This window comes from Ovis canadensis, chromosome 9 (genome assembly GCF_042477335.2).
Source record: "Ovis canadensis isolate MfBH-ARS-UI-01 breed Bighorn chromosome 9, ARS-UI_OviCan_v2, whole genome shotgun sequence".
In the NCBI taxonomy this organism is placed as follows: domain Eukaryota; kingdom Metazoa; phylum Chordata; class Mammalia; order Artiodactyla; family Bovidae; genus Ovis; species Ovis canadensis.
Window position 1 is genome coordinate 93,276,408 of NC_091253.1, and position 22,161 is coordinate 93,298,568.

General features: G+C 43.3%; 1 protein-coding gene and 1 long non-coding RNA gene across 10 annotated transcripts; one reads left to right on the forward strand and one right to left on the reverse strand.

The window, feature by feature from the left end:
• Window positions 1-5,213: 5,213 nt before the first annotated feature.
• PDP1 (pyruvate dehydrogenase phosphatase catalytic subunit 1) lies at window positions 5,214-13,759 on the reverse strand. Of its 9 annotated transcripts, none has more exons than XM_069601177.1 (4): window positions 13,580-13,759; window positions 13,074-13,257; window positions 12,771-12,805; window positions 5,214-9,309 (listed from the first exon to the last, which is right to left on the reverse strand). In XM_069601177.1, the coding sequence occupies exons 2-4, from the start codon at window positions 13,154-13,156 to the stop codon at window positions 7,649-7,651; spliced, it is 1,779 nt and encodes a 592-aa protein (XP_069457278.1). In that variant the 5' UTR covers window positions 13,157-13,257; window positions 13,580-13,759; the 3' UTR covers window positions 5,214-7,648. The 9 variants fall into 9 exon arrangements, with proteins under 9 accessions (XP_069457278.1, XP_069457284.1, XP_069457279.1 ...); XM_069601183.1 differs by lacking the exon at window positions 13,074-13,257 and adding an exon at window positions 9,453-9,594 and having other exon boundaries at window positions 13,580-13,741; XM_069601178.1 differs by having other exon boundaries at window positions 13,074-13,224; window positions 13,580-13,695.
• A 1,686-nt stretch (window positions 13,760-15,445) lies between these two features.
• Window positions 15,446-17,772, forward strand: LOC138446313 (uncharacterized). Its single transcript, XR_011259268.1, has 2 exons — window positions 15,446-15,513; window positions 16,533-17,772. It is a non-coding gene; the product is annotated as an uncharacterized lncRNA (long non-coding RNA).
• The last annotated feature ends 4,389 nt before the right edge of the window (window positions 17,773-22,161 follow it).

Here is a 22,161-nt window from a genome sequence, read left to right on the forward strand (position 1 = left end):
TTACCCCATACCTAGGTAGAGCTCAGTGGTCATGCAGTACGCTTACCAAGGAATCCAGAGAAACAAAATATTGACTGTTTGAATTAAACATATCAGTTTATTAAATGTGAGCACAGACATGAATGACTGATGGCAATATGTAAATCACACAGATGTCTCTTACCTAACCACCAGCCCTTCCTTAACTAGAATTAGTCAAGTTTCCCACCTGAGTGGCTAGAAGCCAGATTTCAACCTGGCTATGGCTCTGGCTCACCTCGGTTGTACTTCTTTCTCCCAGTCCTGCCCCAACTAACTCTAACACCCCTGCTTTGCTCAGCTAGTCTTTACCTTCTCTGGTAGTTCTCTCTCTAAGTGTATGCTAGCTGCGAGGATGCTGCAGTTACTGTGTACAGCTGACCTTTGAACAACAAGGGTTTGAACTTCCCAAGTCCACTTATATGTGGATTTTTTTCAGTAGTAAATAATACAGGGCTACTTGATTTATGGTTGGTTGAATCTGTAGTCATGGAATCAGATACAGAGGAACAGTAGATCTGGGTGAACTGAGTATATACAGGGCTGACTATAATTTATACAGAATTTTCTACCATGCTGGGAGGTTGGGGCCCCTTGTCTCCTTGTTCAAGGCTCAAATGTATATACACCTAAGGCTTTCTCTGTGGCTTGTATCCTTCTACCTCACCTCCCATCATGGAGATTTCAACAAGTGAACTGGGGAGCTGAGGAACTGAATACTTGGACACCAACATACATGGCTGATTCTGTCCCCACTTGGCACACTCTGTGGGTGGCTCCATTCCTCTACGTGTTAGACTAACTGCTCGGCTACATGGGTGTTTGCTGCTGCTTCTGAGCACTTTGTCTCTGCTTTCCAAGGGCTCACTTGGCTATCAGCCATTTGACAGCCCTCAAGTCTTCTCAGTTTCAAAGGGATCACCTTGGTTATTTGGAGAGACCAGGCAGTGTGAGGTGGGGATTAAACGTACAGAACTTTGGAATATCCACATATGGCTTTGTTTGCTGGGTGATGAGGGATGAGCTCTAACACCTCTTTGTGTTAGGTAAAGTAGGGGAACTAATACTTCAGTTTAACGACCACATTGGTCAGGTCCCAGCAGGAAACTGGTTTCACATTCGTTCTTCAAATGAATGGATTACTCACAGAAGTGTGAGCAAGGATGAGGGAACAAACAAGGGTTGTTGAGGTACCCGGAGAGCAGCAGTAGGAAGCCATTAGCATCCCTAAAGCTGAAAAGCGAAAAGGAAGAAGAGCCCACCTCGAACCAGAATTGTGGAAGAGGTGCTGTAGAGTGGACAGGTGCAGCTAAGGCTGGAGGTGCAGCCTGAAGTATGGAGAGGACGAGGAAGACATTTCCCAGCGTCTCTCTCATCTCACCTGCGGGTGCTACCTATGGGGTGAATGGAATGGCAATCAGGAGACAAGAGAGCCTGGCAAGTGCAGCTAGAGGGCGGGGCTTCCAGGCACAGAGCAGGGCACAGAGGGTCTAGTGAAGAGGCTGAAGAACCAGACGAGACAAGCAGCACAGGATTAAATGAGAAAATACACAGTATGCTTTCCACAGGACCTGGCACATAGCAACTGCCCCGCAAACAGTGATTGTGGTCATTGTTAGTATCACTAAGGCTACAAGGTCACTGGACTTTCCGGTTATACCTAAGGCCATCTTTGCCCCTCTAAGCAAGTCGTGAGGCTTGGTTTAGTAACGCACTCTCGCTGGGTCTCCTGACACCAGAGCTTTAATGATCCAGTTTTTGTTTTCATCAGGTGAAATGTAGGCTGTTTAACCTGTCCCCAGATTTAGAGCAAGAAAGAATAATTTCTGAGCAAAGTTCTTTTGAGAAATCTGTCCATCTGGGCACCACAGATCCCTTTACATATGGCCTAAGACTTTCCTTTGTCCCTCTTACCTAATGAGCCAAGACGAAATGGTCATGCTAATGGAAACTGCTTTGCACTCCAACTGCTGCAGCCCAAGCATAAAATCCATGATTTCGTAAGGGCTTAAAAATATCTTTTAAACTCCTTTGCCTCACCACTATTCGGCTGCCTTCTGTCTTTCCCGTTCTGTTCTTGTCCCTGTTGCTGGCCCAGTGTGTCAGAGGACCTGATGCTCCCTGCCCCCTTTACTGCCTCTGATCACACCCCTCTCTTTCCTCACCTTTCCTTTTTCCCCCTTAGATCTTGTTTCACATTTCCCACTCTTCTCAGTTTTCATGTTTGAAGGCTGGCCTCTCAGTCAACACTGCCAGCCAATCAAATGGGTCTTGTCGTTCAAGGAGATGGACTGATTAAATCACCGCAGGTGAGATAAAAATCTTTGGTTCTTTGACTCTTCTTGGCTGCTTGGTGCGGCTCTGCACTCCAGATTTGAGGTTTCTAAAGGGCTGAATCTGATGACTAACCTCCTTGCACCCGTGCAGGCTAAGGCCCTTCAGTCATGTCCGCCTCTTTGCAACATGGCCAGGCTCCTCTGTCCATGGGATTTTCCAGGCTAGAATACTGGAGTGGGTTGTCTTTTCCTTCTCCAGGAACCTCCGTGCACTGTAGTAAAGTCTGACTGTTCAGTTTGGTTGAGTCTGTGCTGAAGACAGTGAGCCAGTGACCTGGGTACAGCTTAGAAGAGCAGAGAGGTGTGACTCTAAGGACAGTCTTAAATCCCCCTCAGGGTACGAAGGTGAACCAACATGAAATACTGAGTTATTTTGGAACCAGGTGTCAGGCATTTCCATACGGCTGCTAAAGTGCTCAGCAGGTCCTCAAAGAACACTTCTCCCAACCTCTGTAAAATGAGCTGGGGGAGGGGACAAGGGTTATATGGGGACCATTCAGCAAAATTTTACTGGGGGAAATAAGCTGACTTTGGGGGTTCAATTGACTCACTTGAAAATTGACTTTTTGGGGTCTCTTCCAATGAACACAGGAAGCCTTCTCCTGTAGAGGGCTAAACCCATGATGGGCCTATTTGTACCCTGGTACTTTAATTTTTTCTTTTGAATATTCTTTGCAACAGGGAACTAGTTCAAGTTTTAGAAATCATTGGTTTTTACCTATAAAACAAAACTGAAATTACTGGAATAAATTACTTCTCTGCATCTAGATTGAGACGTTAACTTCTGACAAAAGAAGATAACTTGTTAAAGTTCACTTAGGCTTCTTTTAAAATTGATTGTACATCTCTAAAATAAAATGAAGTGGATGCAGAACATTTTTTATTCAATACTGCATTGGCTCAGAGAGACAAAATCCACAGGCCCTGACCTTAATTGAAAACACTGATGGATAAACAAGATAAAGTTAAAAAACTATTAGAACAATTTTAAACCAGACATGTATATATTTTAGGAATCTAAATATTGGCTACATTACTGAGCCTAAATTGCATGGTCCTTAAAGTATATGCATTGAATAAAAATTATTAGTGGAACATGAAATGCATGAATTTCATCATTCTTGATATATTTACTTTGAAGACTTAAAATTTGAAAGCTATTTAGAAGACAATGCTGTATACTGTTAGGATTCAATCCAAGGTATAAATTTTGTCGTTAAGAACCAGGCTGGCTGGATTTAACAGGATTAAGCTTGGCTTTCAAAATTATTTCTGAAAGGAACAAAAAGTGACCTTCATACTGTAACAAGTCTATTTAGATGCCATTTACCCAGCATGTCCAAGTCTCAGCTACAGTAAATAGTAGTTGTTTTCTTATTTATGAAAAAGGTCGGAATTAAAGTATGTTAATGAACAGACTAAGGACAGCAGTTGTCTAGACCCTTTTGCTCAGAGAAGGAAGGCAATAGCAACCCACTCCAGTACTCTTGCCTGGAGAATCCCATGAATGGAGGAGCCTGGTGGGCTGCAGTCCATGGGGTCGAGAAGAGTCGGACATGACTGAGCGACTTCACTTTCACTTTTATGCACTGGAGAAGGAAATGGCAACCCACTCCAGCATTCTTGCCTGGAGAATCCCAGGGACGGTGGAGCCTGGTGGGCTGCCGTCTAGGGGGTCGCACAGAGTCGGACACGACTGAAGCGACTTAGCAGCAGCAGGAGCAGACCCTCTTGCTACACCCAAAGACAACGCTAACGATAACCCATATTCAGGCATGTGTTTGACTAGTGAGCAGGAAATCTTGGTCTAGGAAGAATTAAAAAAAAAAAAGCTGAGATATTCAAGCGAGTTATATTATTCCAGTCCCAATTTAACAGTCAACATTTAATCCACTTCCTTTCTCATCCCCAATCCTACCTATGGCTGATGGGAGTAATAAACCAAGACCATCAAAAACTGGAGGGGACATATATATACCTATGGCTGATCCATTTGATGTATGGCAGAAACCAACACTATATTGTAATTATCCTTCAATTAAAGAAAAAAAAAGCAAACAAACAGGAAAAACCAAGGTATAATGTCTGTTTTTTACAGGATAGTCATTAGCTCAATCAGTTAATGAACTGTTAACTCAATAAAGTTATCAATGGGAGAGGTACAGAAAAGTCATTAGTGAAAGAATGTTCTCATCTCTCCAAATTTTTTACCAAGTTTCATTTTCACTGCTTTTTTAAAGGGCATTTTTCTTTAAAGTCCTACCATTAAGGTATGGAACATAAAACTCGATTGTAATCAATCATGTTTTTAATGTTAAATCTATACTTCAATCAAATAATCCCTCTGGGAATTGATAACCTAAGTTAGCTTTTAAGGGGGAGAAGGGGCTGATGATGCCCATCAGCAGTGGATAAACTGTTCTATTCATATTATGGAATGCTACTTGGTAGTAAGCAGACTATGAATACACTCAACATAAGTGAATCTCAAAAAAAAAATGAACAGAAGTCACATATGAAAGAGTACATATATTACATGATTTCATTTATATGAATTTCTAGAACAAGTAACACTAATCTATTGTGACAGAAGTCAGAACAATAGTTCTATGGGGAAGGATTAACCCGAAAGGGGCATGAGGGAATTTTCTGCTGGAACAATGGAAAAGTCCTGTATCTTTACTGGGGTTGTAGTTACCAAATCTCAAATTACACATTTAAAATCTGTGCATTTTATTGAATGTAAAGTATACCCCAGTTTTTTTAAAGTACTATATCTAGAAGATCGTAAAGTTAAGTATAACCTATCACCATAGAAAGCATCTAATGAATCTATTAATTAAGAAACAACACAGGTCGTTCATTCAGAAAGCAGATACGAAGCTTTAATTCACTGTGGGCATTTCTATTCATTATATAATATATAAACTTTTCATTTCTTCACACAGATAAATCTTTTATAAGACTTTTTTCCCCTCCAAGTACTGTGTACCATAGCACAATTGCATTTAACTAGCTAAGGACATATTATAAATACCATGAGCCACTGACTATATACAGAAAAATGACGTTAGAAAGTATAAATTAAAAATGTTTAAGAAAGGCTAAATACAATGAAAAGTTTACATGTATTCTTTAATTCTAGATATCACATCACAGTGACAACCAATTACAATAAAATCAAAACTTCCTTTAGGTGATAATACATTCAAATTTCTAACATCCAATTATTTTCATTTCCACACCATTAATACTACAGGCTTAACACAACAGGCTTTTAGACTGCAGACCAAGTTTCTTGTGTAATAATAAAAACAAAGTTTCTTGTGTAATAATAATTACTATCTTGATCATGATCAAAAGAAACCAAATTTATATATACTGTACTATATAGAGATGAGACTTTATTAAGTATAATATGGAACTCTTTAGTAAGGTGTTCAAGAGAAATTCAAATAGTAGCCTGAAAATGAGTTTTAACTGCTACTGTATTCTACATACATTCCATTAAAAAATGAAGTCTCTGTCAAAACATTTACAAGTAAGTGTATAGTATAATAGCTTTTCCCCCTCCAAAATACCACCTGGGAGAAAATTTCCAAGGTGACTCAAGGAGGGAAAAAAGGGGGTAGGGGGGAAGATCTCAGAAAACAAACATTATATGGTCTGGTAAGTGGCAATCTTCCAGTCTATTTTCAATTGGAATAAATTCTGCAGCCAATTCTACCTTGCTTCGGTGTCCAGTCCAGAGTCCTTGAATATCTAGTTCAGTATTCTACAGAAATCTGCAAGGACTCCTAAACACCCCTCAACTAATTACACAAGGGAAAACTGATCATGTTCTATATTAAAACTTATGTGAAAATTGAACATAGTCATAGCCATTCTTTTAACAGTGATGCTAGAATAAGTGATGAAATATATGCATAGCTGTACACGAATCACCATTAAACACAGGAACACAATGCCATTTGATGCATATCAAATAAGCTCCCCCAAAGCCAATCTGAATATATTTATTTTCATTTACTTTGATACAGCGTTGGAAGGGTCTGCATATAATTACAGAGACTGCTGCAGACAATATTTGATGCTATTAAGTGTTCCATTAAGCAGCAGGCATGCACAAGTTACTTTAAAAAATTTCTCATGTACGTATCTTAACATTTCTATTTATAAGCTACAATATTTTTAAAGCATTTAGTAATCTTTAAACCAATTATTTAAATTGACCTACACCTAAGTGGGGAAAAACAACAACAAAAAACTTCATTGCAACACCTGAAGGTAATATTTAAACTTTACTCCCCCAAATTATGCAAAAATTTTTTTATATGTCATCTTTAAAATTCCAAACATGACAAAAATTCTTACCACTACTAAATTAGAAGTATGATTTCTCAGCAGCAGTCTACCCATCACACACTTAGAGCATGCCACACTTCAGGGGTTTACATGATAAGAGTGACATGCTGGTGGCTACAGATGACCATAATTGAACATATCAGTCTCTTCTCTTCATTCTGGATCTTTTATTTCAAACTAAATAAAGCTTTTCATTAATATTAACTAAAATTTTTTTTTCCCTTTAATACCAATAAGAGGAGATAAAACACCTTTATTGTCTTCAAGTGCCTGGCAAAATAGAAAATATTTCAACTACATTAGGTAATCGGGTGAAGGGCTAGTGTTTGTTTTCTCATTTAAGAAGCATTCCAAGTCAAATAATCACACACACTGACAAATTCAGATTGCCTGGTTCTCGGTCCTTTATGGCTTAAAGTAGTGGGTTTGAAAACTACCTCTGGTTAAAGTTCATGAATAATGTACAGGCTACACATCTAGGAAATCATGCAATAAATATGTTCTCACATACACTGGAATCTTGGTGATGAAAGGGCTCTGCAGGTGTGAACAGTAATGTTTCTTCATTTTACCAAAAGAATAAGCCCAGCAAGTTCCTTGCTTTGGGCCTATTCAAAACCCTGTTTGCCAGGTCATCCTGATCTTCTCAGACTGATAAAAGCAGCCAATGTCTTAAGCCATCTGCAGTTAAGGAACTGATGGGCCTCAACTGCAGGTGCTTTGAGGTCTGAACTAAGCAGAACGAGACTCTCAGGATCCTGCCACTCTGATACAAAGTCACTTTGGACTACCTGGCAGACTCGAGTATCAAATAGGGAAATGCTGAGAATGACCCACTGGCAATATTTACTATAACATTATCTTTAAAAAAAAAAAAAAAACCTATCTGCCTTTTAAATCTATTTGAGAATTGCCTTGGTAATATCCACTCACTGTTCCTGGTTTTGATATGCCCCTACAACATGAGAATTGAACTGAACTACAATGATTGTAATGTCATCTCTGTACATCCGAGCAAGCTCTTCAGGAAGACTAAGCATTTTGGAGAGGCGCTCATGATCAACAGCCCCAAACTCATTGTTGCCCACGGCGTGGCGAATAAGGTGGGTTGCTGCATTCTGGTCCTCAAACACTGATGACATCTTAGCTCTCCGTTCTGTTAAAAGGCCATGCATCTGCCCCAGAGTCACCTTATAGCCACCAACGGCTATTGGCTGCTGGTGGTGCATGCCTGTTAGGTACTCACCCACAATCCTAACCACATCCTGCCTGTGCATTGTTTCCCACAGCCCATCAGTCGCCAGTACCAGAAATTTATCCTGTGGCCTTAATCGGTGGTAAGTTACTTCTGGTTCAGCAGTGAGATAAGGAGGTGTATAATAATTAGGAGGGATGAACTTGGTGTATTCATTGTCATTCAACTGGTCTGGGCCAGATTCTATCACTCTCTTCTGAAGGTCAATGCTCCATTTGAACTTGACATCTCCGAAAGCCCGAAAAGGCATCAGCAAGCCAAGCAGCCGATCCTGTTTCACCACACTCTTGGCCTCGTTCTTTGGGTGCTCCAGTTTCAGCCGTTCCACTTCTCTCTCATTCTGAGCGTTGTGGTCATTAGACAGTGTGACCGCCGACCAAGAGCCGTCCTCTTCCTGCACCCCCAGCATGGCTCTGCTGTCGCCAGTGTTGGCCACGTGAAGGTCAACGCCATCCACGTGGGCCACGCAAGCTGTGGCCCCAGAAAATGCCACTCGAAGCACCAGGTAGTTGAGGAAAGAATTGGGATCACCAACTTGAGCCTCCAAGGAGATGTCATTATCAAGCCTCTTGAAAGCATTAATCAAAGCCTCCTTAACATCAATATCAGTCGACTCCCCAGTGTTGAGGTCAATAAGCTCTTGCCAGTAAGTCCTCAAGCTGTTGAAATATAACTTGGATGCCTCCTTACTGAAGTAATCATTGGGGTGCTTGTGCCACTGGAGAATGGGTAGCAGGGCTCGACCACTCTCCACGGCATTTTCGATCTCCAGCAAAGTCTCGTGGGGTAACAAAGAGACAGCAATATAATAAAAGAGTCTTTCACTAACTGCCTGGGAGCAAGCACAGCCTGCGTGGCCATCGAAAACCCCCAAAAGCATCCCTCTGGTCTGCAAGCAGGTTGCTGCACTCCTCCGGTCCTCAATGGGTGCGTTTGCTGGCAGCTGATTGCTGTCAAATCCAAGGACAGAACTGACGTTTTTGCCATCAAATTCTGGCACTTTGAAACTGTACTCATTAGCTTTCAGGATGCTATTGACTTGGGGAGGTGTGAGGTAAAACTTCTGCGGTGTGGAAGCATATCTCCTTCCTTGGGTGTACTGCCACCAGCTCTCCTTTGGCCTGTAAAAGGTAGCATACGCCGGATGGGGTGTGTATCTCGGGCGACTCTGCGGAATATAAGGAGGTGAGCAGCAGAGATGTTTGTGGTGGCAGTAACATGCAGTGCCATAGATTCTGCTCAGTTCACAGTTACGAATCAGAGGGAAAAACAGTTGAGTTGGTGCTGGCATGGCATCAGAGAACAGTGGCAGGCTGGAACTTCTGACCGGGATTCCTAGACAGCAATTTCACAGGTACGCACAAAGAAAAAAGTTACATTCAGATTACTTAATCTATTTTTTCTTTCATAACAGATATTTAGCAGGTGAATTTACAAGTGCCCCGTGCCTCCTAAGGTACTATATTTTACACACATACCATGTACTATCTCTACAGGATATACTCTGCTAAGCGCACTTGATTACTTAATGGAGCCAGGAGCAAACTGTCTTCTAGCTTTACTTTTCTCTTTGTATTTCTTTATGCAGCACAAACTGGGCAGAATGTACAACAGATCTGGCTGGGAAGAGCGGAGGAGATGAAGGTTATATAACATTATGCAGTGGCAGTCTACCTGGCCAATCACCCTTCTTTTTAATCCTTAAAAAAGTCCATGAGTCTCCCATATTGCACAGGGACTTCTCCCATTTATGAAGATCCAGTTTCTAGAGCCATGGTCAATGGTTAGCATTTGACACACTTGGATATCACCATAAACGTGTTGGGATGCAGCCTGTGTATATTCATGATTTATTTGTACAATATATACATACGTTACTATAATTAACACGTACAAGAAAAATCTTACATAATGGATAAAAATAGAAGTTCCAAAATGCCCTCCTTGCATCCAGGAGATGGTCTTGCAAACAATGCTTCTCCAGACCACTGTGCCGATTTGGCAAGTTTAGGGACACAGGTCTGCCACCAAGTCACCAAATAATCCTAGAAAAGCGGGCAGGTTTCATTTATTCATTAATTTTACTGTATTTTTTGTGACTTTAAAAAAAAAAAAACAAGTTTTTCAGTAGTTCTAAAACTTTGTTAGTAACATAAATGGTCTCAGTTCTGGAACTTAATTTACTTGTTACTATTTTCCTCTGCCTATCAACTGTAAAAGAAAGCTACAGAAATATGATCTTTAACTATTATGGACCCCAAGTAGAATTCACCTGTAGAAAAATATTCTCTTACATTTAAAAAAATGGTTATCTATTTGTCCTTGGAAATTAATAAACAGTGAAACAGTAGTCTAATGGACTAAGGTTTGGCTTAAAAAGGTAGAGCATTATACTGATGAATAAATGAAAATCATATCACTTATATCTGGAAGTGGAACACTGAAAATATTCTGATGAGCATTTATCTAGAAAATGTAATAAACATGTATCAGTAAGCCAGGTAATCTATACAAAAAAAGAATCCCTCTTGTAACACATATTTCCCCTGAATTCTTGAGGTATTGCCTCAAAGTATTCAACTGGCCTATAAACAAATAGGCTTTAGAAGTATCTTAAATAGGGAAACAAATGCAATAAACAAAAAGGAATAAACAATAGAAAATCACCTGAGCCTTAATATCAACTATTTCTTCCTAAGGTTGAACACATTAAGAAAAATTTTTACAAATATCATAGAGTATTAGCTATATATTACATTATTTTCACATACCCTTTTTGAAAAACAGTTAGAAAAATGGTAAGTGGAACATAGGGAGCAAACACTGAGTCTGCTTCGGTAATAAGCACTGTGTAAGCCAGTCATATAGAACCCCTTTTGCATGTGATACAATGTATCATTATTTTAACTGCATTATTTAAGAAGAAATTTGTTTACAAAACTGAAAATAAGATTAAGCAAGAGAAGGTAATGAACAGAATTTTGGGAATAAGAGGAATAACTAAATAACGTCTGAAAGGCAGTCATGAAAGACAGAAATTCCAGAAGAACAGGAATCTATCAAGAATAACCACTTAAATAACAGGACTTCAAACTGAATACCTGAAAGTCATCCAAAGGTTAAGTGTACATGACTGAGCCAGGAGATGTGCTAAACCGCTGGGCCACATGACACTGGCTTTCAGATATGAACCATATCTCTTGCTAGGTTTGTATGCAGAAAGCACATGGACTCATTTCATGCTTTGTATGTAGATTATTTCTATTATTAAAAATGGAAACATACCAATTTTCATGAAAATAAATTTTCTCTGTAAGTTTATATATATGTCTGCATTTAAGCTTACTTTAATATGTAAGAATTTTAGAGGGAAAAAAATACCTGTGTTTCTGTATGGAATGCAGATTGAATCAAAGTACTGTTTGTGTTTGGAGGCAGGGTTTGAGAGACTGATGTGTAACAGAATTGGGCTATATGACATCTGATCAAGAAATAACAAGACCGGGAAACCCACACTTTCCTTAAATTCCTTTGTTTTGACAATCCTCCTTCTTTTCTAATTGACTGCAAAATGAACTATTTTGGCAAAAGAACTGATTCATGCAGCAGATGCTTTGAATACGTAAATTCAAACACCAGGCACTCAAGTAACATACATTTTTCCTTCAGGCATAAATTCTCAAGATTCAAAACAAAAAAGCAGAGATTCAATTTTATTAACTCGATCTTTCAATTACTCAGGGGTTTAGCATATGGACTGAGATTCCCAACATGCCTCTAAAAGTCAAATTCCTAGGGAAGTTACCTACTCTGTGATTAAGGAGCATTCACTCACCACCAGTACAAGTGACATACTCTATCAGACCAGTTACTCCTGGAAGTTAATGTACTTTCGAATGCTTTCATAAACCATAAGTGAACATTCAAAAGACTCTTTTGAGTATCCTTCTGAATATCCTGTGATTCAACAAAAAAGTCCACGAAATCAAAACTCTTGTTGACAACTTGCTAAATTAACAAAGTTAAAGGGTTCTGATGCAGCAGTAAGAACAGCAACAAGGTACAGTTGTGGTAAACTGAAGCACCGTCAAATTTTCAAGTTATTTCTGGCCACAATTTCACTTAAAAATTCAGATCCCAGATCCTTAGCCACCTTAGGTACAGCATCTTAGTCTTAGGCAGATTTTGCCAGTGACTAATAAGGAAAGATGAGCTGTAAGGACAAACAGGAAAGAGACCCATCCATTCTTACTGATGTACTCTGCAGGGCTTGTGCCAGGAAATGATTCCACTTTATCAATAAACTCTCAGAACAAACTAATTAAGAGAATGCAATTACTGCCCCGACTCCAGAGCTCTTTAGCTTTGCAAAGCTTTTGGTGTAAATGGAAAAAAAAAAATGCTATACTAATCATTAAATGTGTCAGAACCCCAGTTTATGTAATCCGATTGCATTAAACACCCCGCATAAAGACTGCGATTTTTCAGCATTTTGGGGCAACGTTTAGCCATTTCACAGCTCCTGTTATCTCTACATGAATGAAGAAACCTGCTGCCTTTGGAAGACTCCGAAGCCCCAAGTTAGCACTTGTTTGATCAATTTCCTTTGTACCCTACCTGAAAATGGCACTCACTTAAGGCATCAACTGCTATCCTGGTGCAGGATCCCTTTGTCCCCCCTTTTCTACCTACCTCACCTCTTCATTCCACACAAACCCACCTAAGACCATCCACACGCAAAATCAATCATCCTCCTCCCTGGGTACCCAACGCTAGGTAGTTAAGGGAATACCTACCAATTCGTCTGGGCCCGGGACACACACACATTCTCCTGTCATCACAACACGGAGCCGACAACATCCACAACCCGCGCGGAGAGCAGCAGCGACAGCGGCACCGGCCCATTGAAAAGCAAGGCAGAGATGCTCGTTAGAGGAGGCGTCGGCAGGGGAGGCGCGAGCGGAGGAGGGGCGAGGTCTCGCTGCAGCCGGGTGAATGGGGCTAGGAGGTGGGGTGGGGTGAGGTGGGGTGGGGGAAAGAGGGTAGAGGCGCAAGACAGGGGGTGGGGAGGAGGGCGGAAACCCAACCAACAAACCCACCCCTCGGGAGCCGCGGAGCTACAGCTGGAGGCGGCGGGGGCCCAGACGCCGGCGGAGGCGCGCCCCGGGACCGGCCCGTCCATCCAGCCCCGGCGCGGAGCCCACGGGGGCGCAGCATCCTCCGCCCGCCCACGTCGCGCCGGCCGCAGACCTGAAAAACCGAGGGTCGGCCCGCGGGGTCACCCTGGGCCCGGGGTGCGCGTGTGAGGGGGGAATCCTCAGGCAGAGGGCCTCCGCGCCACCTGAGCCGCACCTGCCCCGGACCCACCCTCGCGCCGGCCCTCACGGCGCCCCGGGCGCGGCCAGCGGGCGAGGCGGGCCCGCCCCCCCGGCCCTGGAGCCCCGCGGGCAGCCCCACGGGGCCGTCACGCCCGCCGCGGCCCCGACGCCCCTCGAGCGCGCACCTGGCGCCTCCAGGTTCGTCTCCTCACGCGTGCCGGCCGCCCCCCTCACAACTTCGGGATTCCGGACGGGGCGGTTCGGCGCTGGGGTGAGGGAATACGAACCGGGCACGGCAGTGGGAGGAGCCGCTTCTCAAGAGGAGACGGCGGCAGCGGCAGCGGCAGCGGCAGCGACGGCTGCACCACCCGGCTGTCCTTCCTCAAGAGCCGCCGCGACTCCCAGGAGCGCGGCCCCGGGCCCCAGGCCGGCCCACTCCGCCCCGCCCCCTCCCGTCCCCCCACGCCGCGCCGGGCCCCCGCCCTGCCCCGCCCGCGCGCTCGGGTCCGAGCGCTTCCCGCCTTCCCATTGGCTGCGCAGTGGCGAGGGGGCGGGGCGCAGCAGAGCGGGCCGCGGCTCGGCGCGTGGGGGCGGAAGAGCCACGCCTCCCCGCCCGCTTTGTGACATCACGAGGGTCAGACACGCCCGTCCACTCCGCGCGAGCTGCCTATTGGCTCCGCGGGCCCGCCTCACGTGACTGCGCCCGCGCCCGCGCCCGCTATAGCCGGAGGGAGGCGGGTCTGTGCGCGGCCGCGGGCTTGACGGAAGGGCCGGGAGGGAGGAAGCGCCGGGTTCGGCACGAGCGTCCCCGAGCGGGCGGGGCCCGTGAACGGCAGCTTTCCGCAGGCAGGCTTCCACGACGCCCCGGCCCCTCGGCGAGCCTCCTTCCCTCCTTACGGGTGGGTGGGGCTTCGTAGGTTTAGGCTGCGAGGGGAGGCTTCCTGACCAACGGGAAACTAAATTCCCAGAGACGGCCCTACCTGGAATAACAAGGCCTGAGAGAACCCCGGGGTATCTGAGGCCTGGTTCATGGGATTCTTTTCGGAGCGTTGACTTTGGAGCATGTTTTCTGTCATTTTCTGGACATGTCCCAGGGCCCAGGAAGAGAAAGGCGGTCTGAACAGCAGCCAGAGGAAGTTGTGATGAAGGAAGGATTGACTCTGTCGAGTAGGTGTGTGTGCTCACGTTTTCTGAAATAAAGTGAAGTCGCTCAGTCGTGTCCGACTCTTTGCGACCCCATGGACTGTAGCCTGCCAGGGTCCTCCATCCGTGGATTTTTCCAGGCAAGAGTACTGGAGTGGGCTGCCATTTCCTTCAGATCTTCCCGACCCAGGGATTGAACTCCCGTCTCCCGCATTGTAGGCACCCCATGTTTTCTGAAGGGCTTTGAAATCAGTCTTTATTTGCCCTGAATAAGAAAAGGGTAGAAAGGAAAAGGGTAGAACGCACAATGCGAAAATGGGAAGAGCCCTGGACTTTCTGTGTCAGGACCTTCATCCAAGTCACTTCTGCTTCGTGAGCCTCAGTTTCCACTTCTGTTACGCTGGATTGGGGTGGCGTTGGCAGTCTTGGTTAAAGGGTAGACATGGCAGGGGCTGCTTCACTTGCTTCTGTCCGCACGTAATCTCTTTATGGGAACTGAGTCACTGATAGTGGCTTCTGAAAACTTCCTTGGAGATGGTATCAGGCAGATCATTGCACTTATCCTGCTGCTGCTGCTAAGTCGCTTCAGTCGTGTCCAACTCTGGGCGACCCCATAGACGGCAGCCCACCCGGCTCCCCCGTCCCTGGGATTCTCCAGGCAAGAACACGAGTGGGTTGCCATTTCCTTCTCCATCCTGCCTACTGTTAAAAACAGTTAACTGACTTATTAACCATATCTGCTTACGAGCCGATAAAATTCCCAAAGTGATGTGCGCAAGTTATGAAAAGCTGTCATATTAACAGTATTGTGGAGTTTTGTTTTTGTTAATTTGCACTATCTGATTTTATGTAATAAAGGAGAAATTTTATAGACACGAAACAGTGCCAGGAACTGGTTCTTTATAGCTCCTAGATCTTTCCAACTGCCTCCTCTATTCTCGAAATAGCATTTTGGCCCAGCCCCAGGCTTCCCACGGAACTCTTGTGGCTATTTTTATGTGGCCCTCATCCATTTTATATGGGCCTATCTGCCTCACATCAACCAACCCCTCTTTTTTACTTCTCAAATGAGCTTTCCGTAAGTTGGTATTTTTTTCATGGTCTTTTATTCTGTTGAGTATCTGATTTATGTATCTATTTTCTGTAGTCTCATAGAGGCAGTATAGGGTGGTATGGCAAAGTGAGTAAGAACACAGCTGGAACTAGACTACCCGAGTTCCAGTCCCAGCTCTGCATCTTGCTACATGGTCTTGGGCAACTTCTTCCTGCTTCAGTTCTTTCATATGTAAGATAGGAATAAAAATAGTAATATTTAAAAATTTTTACCCTCACAGGTTTGTATTAAGTGAGTTGATATATCATGCTGAGTAAGTACAAGCAAGTAGTAAGGGCTATGTAGGTATCAGCTATTATTAATATTATAGACAAGTCCAGCTCAGTGTGTTTGTTTTATTAAGGACTCCTAGGGAGTAGGAGATGAATACACTCAAGTAGAATATATTCTACAGCTAGGTACTAAGCAGTCATTAACAAAGTGGAGAGTCTTACAACCTTAAGATATCAGGTTAAGGTGATTTATTTACATGAAGAATGTTACTACCTCTTAGCCCCTACTTTACAGACATGGAGACAGGTAGTTGAATATAAGTGGATTTTTATTTTGAGAGTTTCTGCCTGAAGACTCAGAAGTGAAGTTTATACTAGGCTAGTTTGCTGTCTGTAAAACTTTTTCTATTGTGAAAATAGAGTCATGAGACTGCAGGATATATATATATATATATATATATATATATATATATATATATATATATCTCCATAGCAATGACCTCTTTAGATCACCTTGGTAGCATATACCTTATTCCACACCAATATTGCTGTTAGTCAGAGCCCTGTAGAAATTACCTTTTCAAATTGTTTTTGGATCTGCACAGGAAACTCCAACTTATTTTACTATAACTAGCACCTTGGTTTTTATACCAAAATAGTATTGATTCCCTCATGCTAATGTTCTTAGTTTTAAACAACCTATTTCTGAAAATAACACCTACTCTCAAAAAATTGACATTTGCCACCACTAAATATAGTCAATCACTGCAGATGGTGACTGAAGCCGTGAAATGAAAAGACGCTTACTCCTTGGAAGAAAAGTTATGAGCAACCTAGATAGTATATTCAAAAGCAGAGACATTAGTTTGCCGACTAAGGTCCGTCTAGTCAAGGCTATGGTTTTTCCAGTAGTCATGTACGAATGTGAGAGTTGGACTGTGAAGAAGGCTGAGCGCTGAAGAATTGATGCTTTCCTACTGTGGTGTTGGAGAAGACTCCTGAGAGTCCCTTGGACTGCAAGGAGATCCAACCAGTCCATTGTAAAGGAGATCAGTCCTGGGTGTTCTTTGGAAGGAATGATGCTAAAGCTGAAACTCCAGTATTTTGGCCACCTCATGTGAAGAGTTGACTCATTGGAAAAGACTTTGATGCTGGGAGGGATTGGGGGCAGGGGGAGAAGGGGACAACAGAGGATGAGATGGCTGGATGGCATCAGTGACTCGATGAACGTGAGTTTGAGTGAACTCTGGGAGTTGGTGATGGACAGGGAGGCCTGGCGTGCTGCGATTCATGGGATTGAAAACAGTCGGACACGACTGAGCGACCGAAATGAACTGAACGGAACTGAAATATAGTCAAAAGAATTTGTCTTGAGAATTGAAGGCATTGCCAAGGTATTTCTGGAATCAAAGGATCCCCCAAAGTAATGGCTATGAAATAAATTCATTTAGAGGTGTAAGTTTTATTCTCTAGCTGCAGTTATATGATTCTGTGAGATGTATGTTGTAAATAAAGTTATGGTCCTTCTGCACAGGAACTAAGTGCTTGTACCACTGGGGGAGGTCCTTAAGTATCTCAGCCTTGTCTCCTCTCTGGTCTGGCTGTCTTCCTGTCTCTAGATGGAGCTCCTTTTGGTCATCCAGTGAATAGGCTTGCTTCAGAAGTGCGATTTTTATCACATGGCCATCTGGCCAAAGCCAGAGCAGGTCTGTGGGTTTGCTGCTCTGACCTCACAGACTGTTTTAGCCACCAGAACGCCTGTTGACACTTTTTTTTTAACATTGGAAGGTGTGGAAAAATAGCACCAAACAACCCAGAATTTTTGTAAGGGGAGGTAAGGAGAGAGGAGGAGGGGGCTTCCCAAATACTCCAGTACAAAGACAGTACTGTGGAAAAATACTTATTTTTGTTAATACAATGCTTTTTGTAACACCAAAAATGAAAGTCAGTACCTGAATTAGACCCTTAACACATAGTCATTTTCTTGCCCTAGAATAAACCTGGAAATGAGCAACTGCTTAGCCAGATTGGCCTGGTATTCTTATGGGTGGATGATATAAACCCTTGGGTTATTGGAGGTTAGCTGTGACAACATGGAGATGGTCCAGTAGAATCTCAGTGGTGCCAGACAGAAAGCTTAAAATAGACTTGCAAGTGGGTCTGAGATGCTGTTCGCCTGATGGCTAGTGAGTTAACAGTGGGCTTTGCCAAAATCAACGATTAGAGGAAAGAGGCTGCTAGACAATCTTTAGCTCCTTCTTCCCTCAAGGTCTTAGATAAGAAATCAGCAAATATTTACTAACTATTAAGCGTTAGGTACTTGTTTTATTATCATCCTAGCATTGAGAATTGCTTTGAAATTAAATTATTTGGAGTTATGCACTGAAATCAACAAATCATCTGTAAGAAAGAAGCAGATCAGGTACTGTGGCTCATTTCTTGTGAGTCAGAGGTTATAGGTGTGTTCAGACTTATTTAATATTTTAAAAGTAGTCCATCCTCATTAGAATTCATGAAGCAGTAGTAGTTTGAGGGAAATATATGTATCAGTGTTCTCTTGCCAAATTAGAAACAAAAATCTCCTGCATTGACCTAACATGACAACGAGTATGGAAAGTAGGTATCTGCAGTTGCTTTCCTTCAGAAATCCCTGCTAATGGGGTTATCTTTGAATATTAAGGATGATGTGCATGGGGGAAGGGGTTTTATTGACTAGCCATAAGACAGCTAGGCAGTGAAAAATTACACTTTTTCATTCAGTGTGTCTCTATAGATGATTCTCCAGAATACAGAAGGTAAAAGTTTTCAGAAAGGTTTCAGGGGAGATGAGACCTTGGGGTGGATCTAGAGCACTTTACAGTAGGTGCCAGGTCATGAGTGCCCCTGAAGCAGGCCATGCCAATCTGCAGACTTCAGCAAAATCCCCCACACTATGAACTCAAAAATGGTAGCTGCGGATCTACACACTTCTTAAAAACTATAATTCTCTGCTTACCTGGACACCATAACTATAAGAGTATAAGCTTCCCAAGGACAGGCAGGGATCATGTCTCTTTTATACACCCATATATACCCACAGCTTGGCATAATAGTGAGAACTGATGGGTAGTGAATGCTTACTTTATACCGTCTTCTGTTCTAAGTGCATTGTCTAGTTGTATCCTCATAACACTCATAAAAGTTAGGTTTTACCATTATATCCATTTCACAGAAGAGGAATCTCACTGAGGATGATTTGCACTGTTTACATAAGTGAGAAGTAGTAGAGTATCCATCTTGCATTCTGAGGCACTATGTTTTAGTGACCATTGCACAGAATAGATGCTCAGTAATGAACTCGTGTCAAAGTACAGAAAGTTTCACATTTTCATTGTGGACCCGACGGTAAATTATATCCTTATAATTGTAGAATTTCCACCCATGTTTCCGTATCTGTAACCAGCAATACGTTTCGCACAGATAAGTGTGTCTCCACTGAATAGCCATTCTTGTCAGAGCACTGTAGGGTTTGGTTATGGTTTTTCAGGAAAAACAGTTGTAGCTAGCTAAGCAGCCACAACTGGTCCCTTGCTGACACCTCAAGATACTAGCAGGAGCATCAGACTCTGATTGACAAAGTGAAAGACAAAGCAACCACATTTTTCTCATTCTTGTGGTCAAGGGAATTTCCCAGCCACACAGGCACAGAGAAGGTCCTTGGGGTTCAAGGGAGGGAGAGGGAGCCAGTCCATAATATGTCCTACCAACCTCCCAGGAACTTTCACACTGGAATCTATCTTGACTGAGAGATGAGTGCACATCCACCAGAGAGGGCCCTCAGTTCAGTTCAGTTCAGTCGCTCAGTCATATCCGACTCTGTGTGACCCCATGAATCGCAGCACGCCAGGCCTCCCTGTCCATCACCAACTCCCAGAGTTCACCCAGACTCACATCCATCGAGTCAGTGATGCCATCCAGCCATCTCATCCTCTGTCGTCCCCTTCTCCTCCTGCCCCCAATCCCTCCCAGCATCAGAGTCTTTTTCCAATGAGTCAACTCTTCGCATGAGGTGGCCAAAGTACTGGAGTTTCACCTTTAGCATCAGTCCTTCCAAAGAAATCCCAGGACTGATCTCCTTCAGAATGGACTGGTTGGATCTCCTTGCAGTCCAAGGGGCTCTCAAGAGTCTTCTCCAACACCGCAGTTCAAAAGCATCAATTCTTCGGCACTCAGCTTTCTTCAGTCCAACTCTCACATCCATACATGACTGTGTCAGGGCAAATATGGAGACAAGCAAGATGACTGGTCAGAGACAATCTGGAACACTGTCCATACATAAACCATGTAAACAATCCTCATTCTACACTTCACTGAAGCTCCACCTGTGTATTCTTCCACACTACTCTGCTTCTAATAAATGCTTTCTCTGCTTCACAATCTGTCTCTCTGCTGAATTCTTTCTTTAAAGAAGACAAGGGCCAAGTTCCTGCTTCAAGTCACTGCACCCATTATGCCATGAGATCAGCTATTATAAAAGCATATTTTCCTTGGAAACTAGATATAAATATTTGCAGGTGAATACCTAATGAATACCTATAGAAGGCTGAATGCCAAAGAGTTGAAGCTTTTGAATTGTGGTGCTGGAAAAGACTCTTGAGAGTCCCTTGGACTGCAAGGAGATTAAACCAGTCAATCCTAAAGGAAATCAGTCCTGAATATTCATTGGAAGAACTGAAGCTAAAGCTGAAGCTCCAATACTTTGGCCACCTGATGTGAAGAGCCGATTCATTGGAAAAGACCCTGATGCTGGGAAAGATTGAGGGCAGGAGGAGAAGAGGGCAGCAGAGAACAAGATGGTTGATCACCGACTCAGTGGACATGAACTTGGGCAAACGTAGGAAATAGTGAGGGACAGGGAAGCCTGGCATCCTGCAGTCCATGGGGTCACAAAGAGTTGGGCATGACTTAGTAACTAAATAATATCACCACCTAATGTATTCAGTTCACATCCTAGTAATAAACTATAGTTGATATATGAAGTAAACAGTTCAATCTATTTAAAGCTATAAGTTCAGTTTAAAATAAAGCACTTTTTAATCAATATCCACATGAGAGATGAAAGTTCAGGGAGAGAAAAGACAAGAAGAATGTTAGTAAGAGTTATCGAATTATGTGTCCAGTTTCTGCTAGGAAATGGACTCCAGAAGTCTAATCAGAATATGCTAAAGTACAGTATCTGGGTTGTGATTTTATCCCTTCTTAGGCATTGAGATTTTATAAAATGAACATAAGTTGGAGCCAGAGACGTAGAAGTCACTCAGTCGTGTCCGACCTTTTGCGACCCCATGGACTATAGCCCACCAGGCTCCTCCCTCCATGGGATTCTCCAAGCAAGAGTACTGGAGAGAGTTGCCATTTCCTTTCCCAGGGGATCTTCCTGACGCAGGGATCGAACCGGGTCTTCCGCATTCCAGGCAGACACTTTAACCTCTGAGCCGCCCGGGAAGCCCTGAGTTCAAATCCTAGCTCTGCTGCTTACTAGCTGGGTAATCTTTCCAAATTTATCCAATAGCTTCAACACTTTAAAAATCTAAACAGTGTTTTAAGGCTTCAGTTCAGTTCAGTCACTCAGTCGTGTCCCACTCTTTGCGACCCCATGATAATCGCAGCACACCAGGCCTCCATCCACCACCAACTCCCAGAGTCTACTTAAACTCATGTCCATCGAGTTGGTGATGCCAACCAGACATCTCATCCTTGGTCGTCCCCTTCTCCTCCTTCCCCCAATCCCTCCCAGCATCAGGGTCTTTTCCAATGAGTCAACTCTTCCCATAACATGGCCAAAGTATTAGAGTTTCAACCTCAGCATCAGTCCTTCCAATGAACACCCAGGACTGATCTCCTTTAGGATGGACTGGTTGGATCTCCTTGCAGTCCAAGGGACTCTCAAGAGTCTTCTCCAACACCACAGTTCAAAGAACCAATTCTTCAGTGCTCAGCTTTCTTCACAGTCCAACTCTCTTATCCATACATGACCACTGGAAAAACCATAACCTTGACTAGATGGACCTTTGTTGGCAAAGTAATGTCTCTGCTTTTTAATATGCTATCTAGGTTGGTCATAACTTTCTTTCCAAGGAGTAAGCATCTTTAAATTTCATGGCTACAATCACCATCTGCGATGATTTTGGAGCCCAAGAAAATAAAGTCTGATGCTGTTTCCAGTGTTCCCCATCTATTTCCCATGAAGTGATGGGACCAGATGCCATGATCTTTGTTTTCTTTTTCATGCAAAGATGGGCTCAATAAAGGACAGAAATGGTATGGACCTAACAGAAGCAGAAGATATTAAGAAGAGGTGGCAAGAATACACAGAAGAACTGTACAAAAACGATCTTCACGACCCAGATAATCATGATGA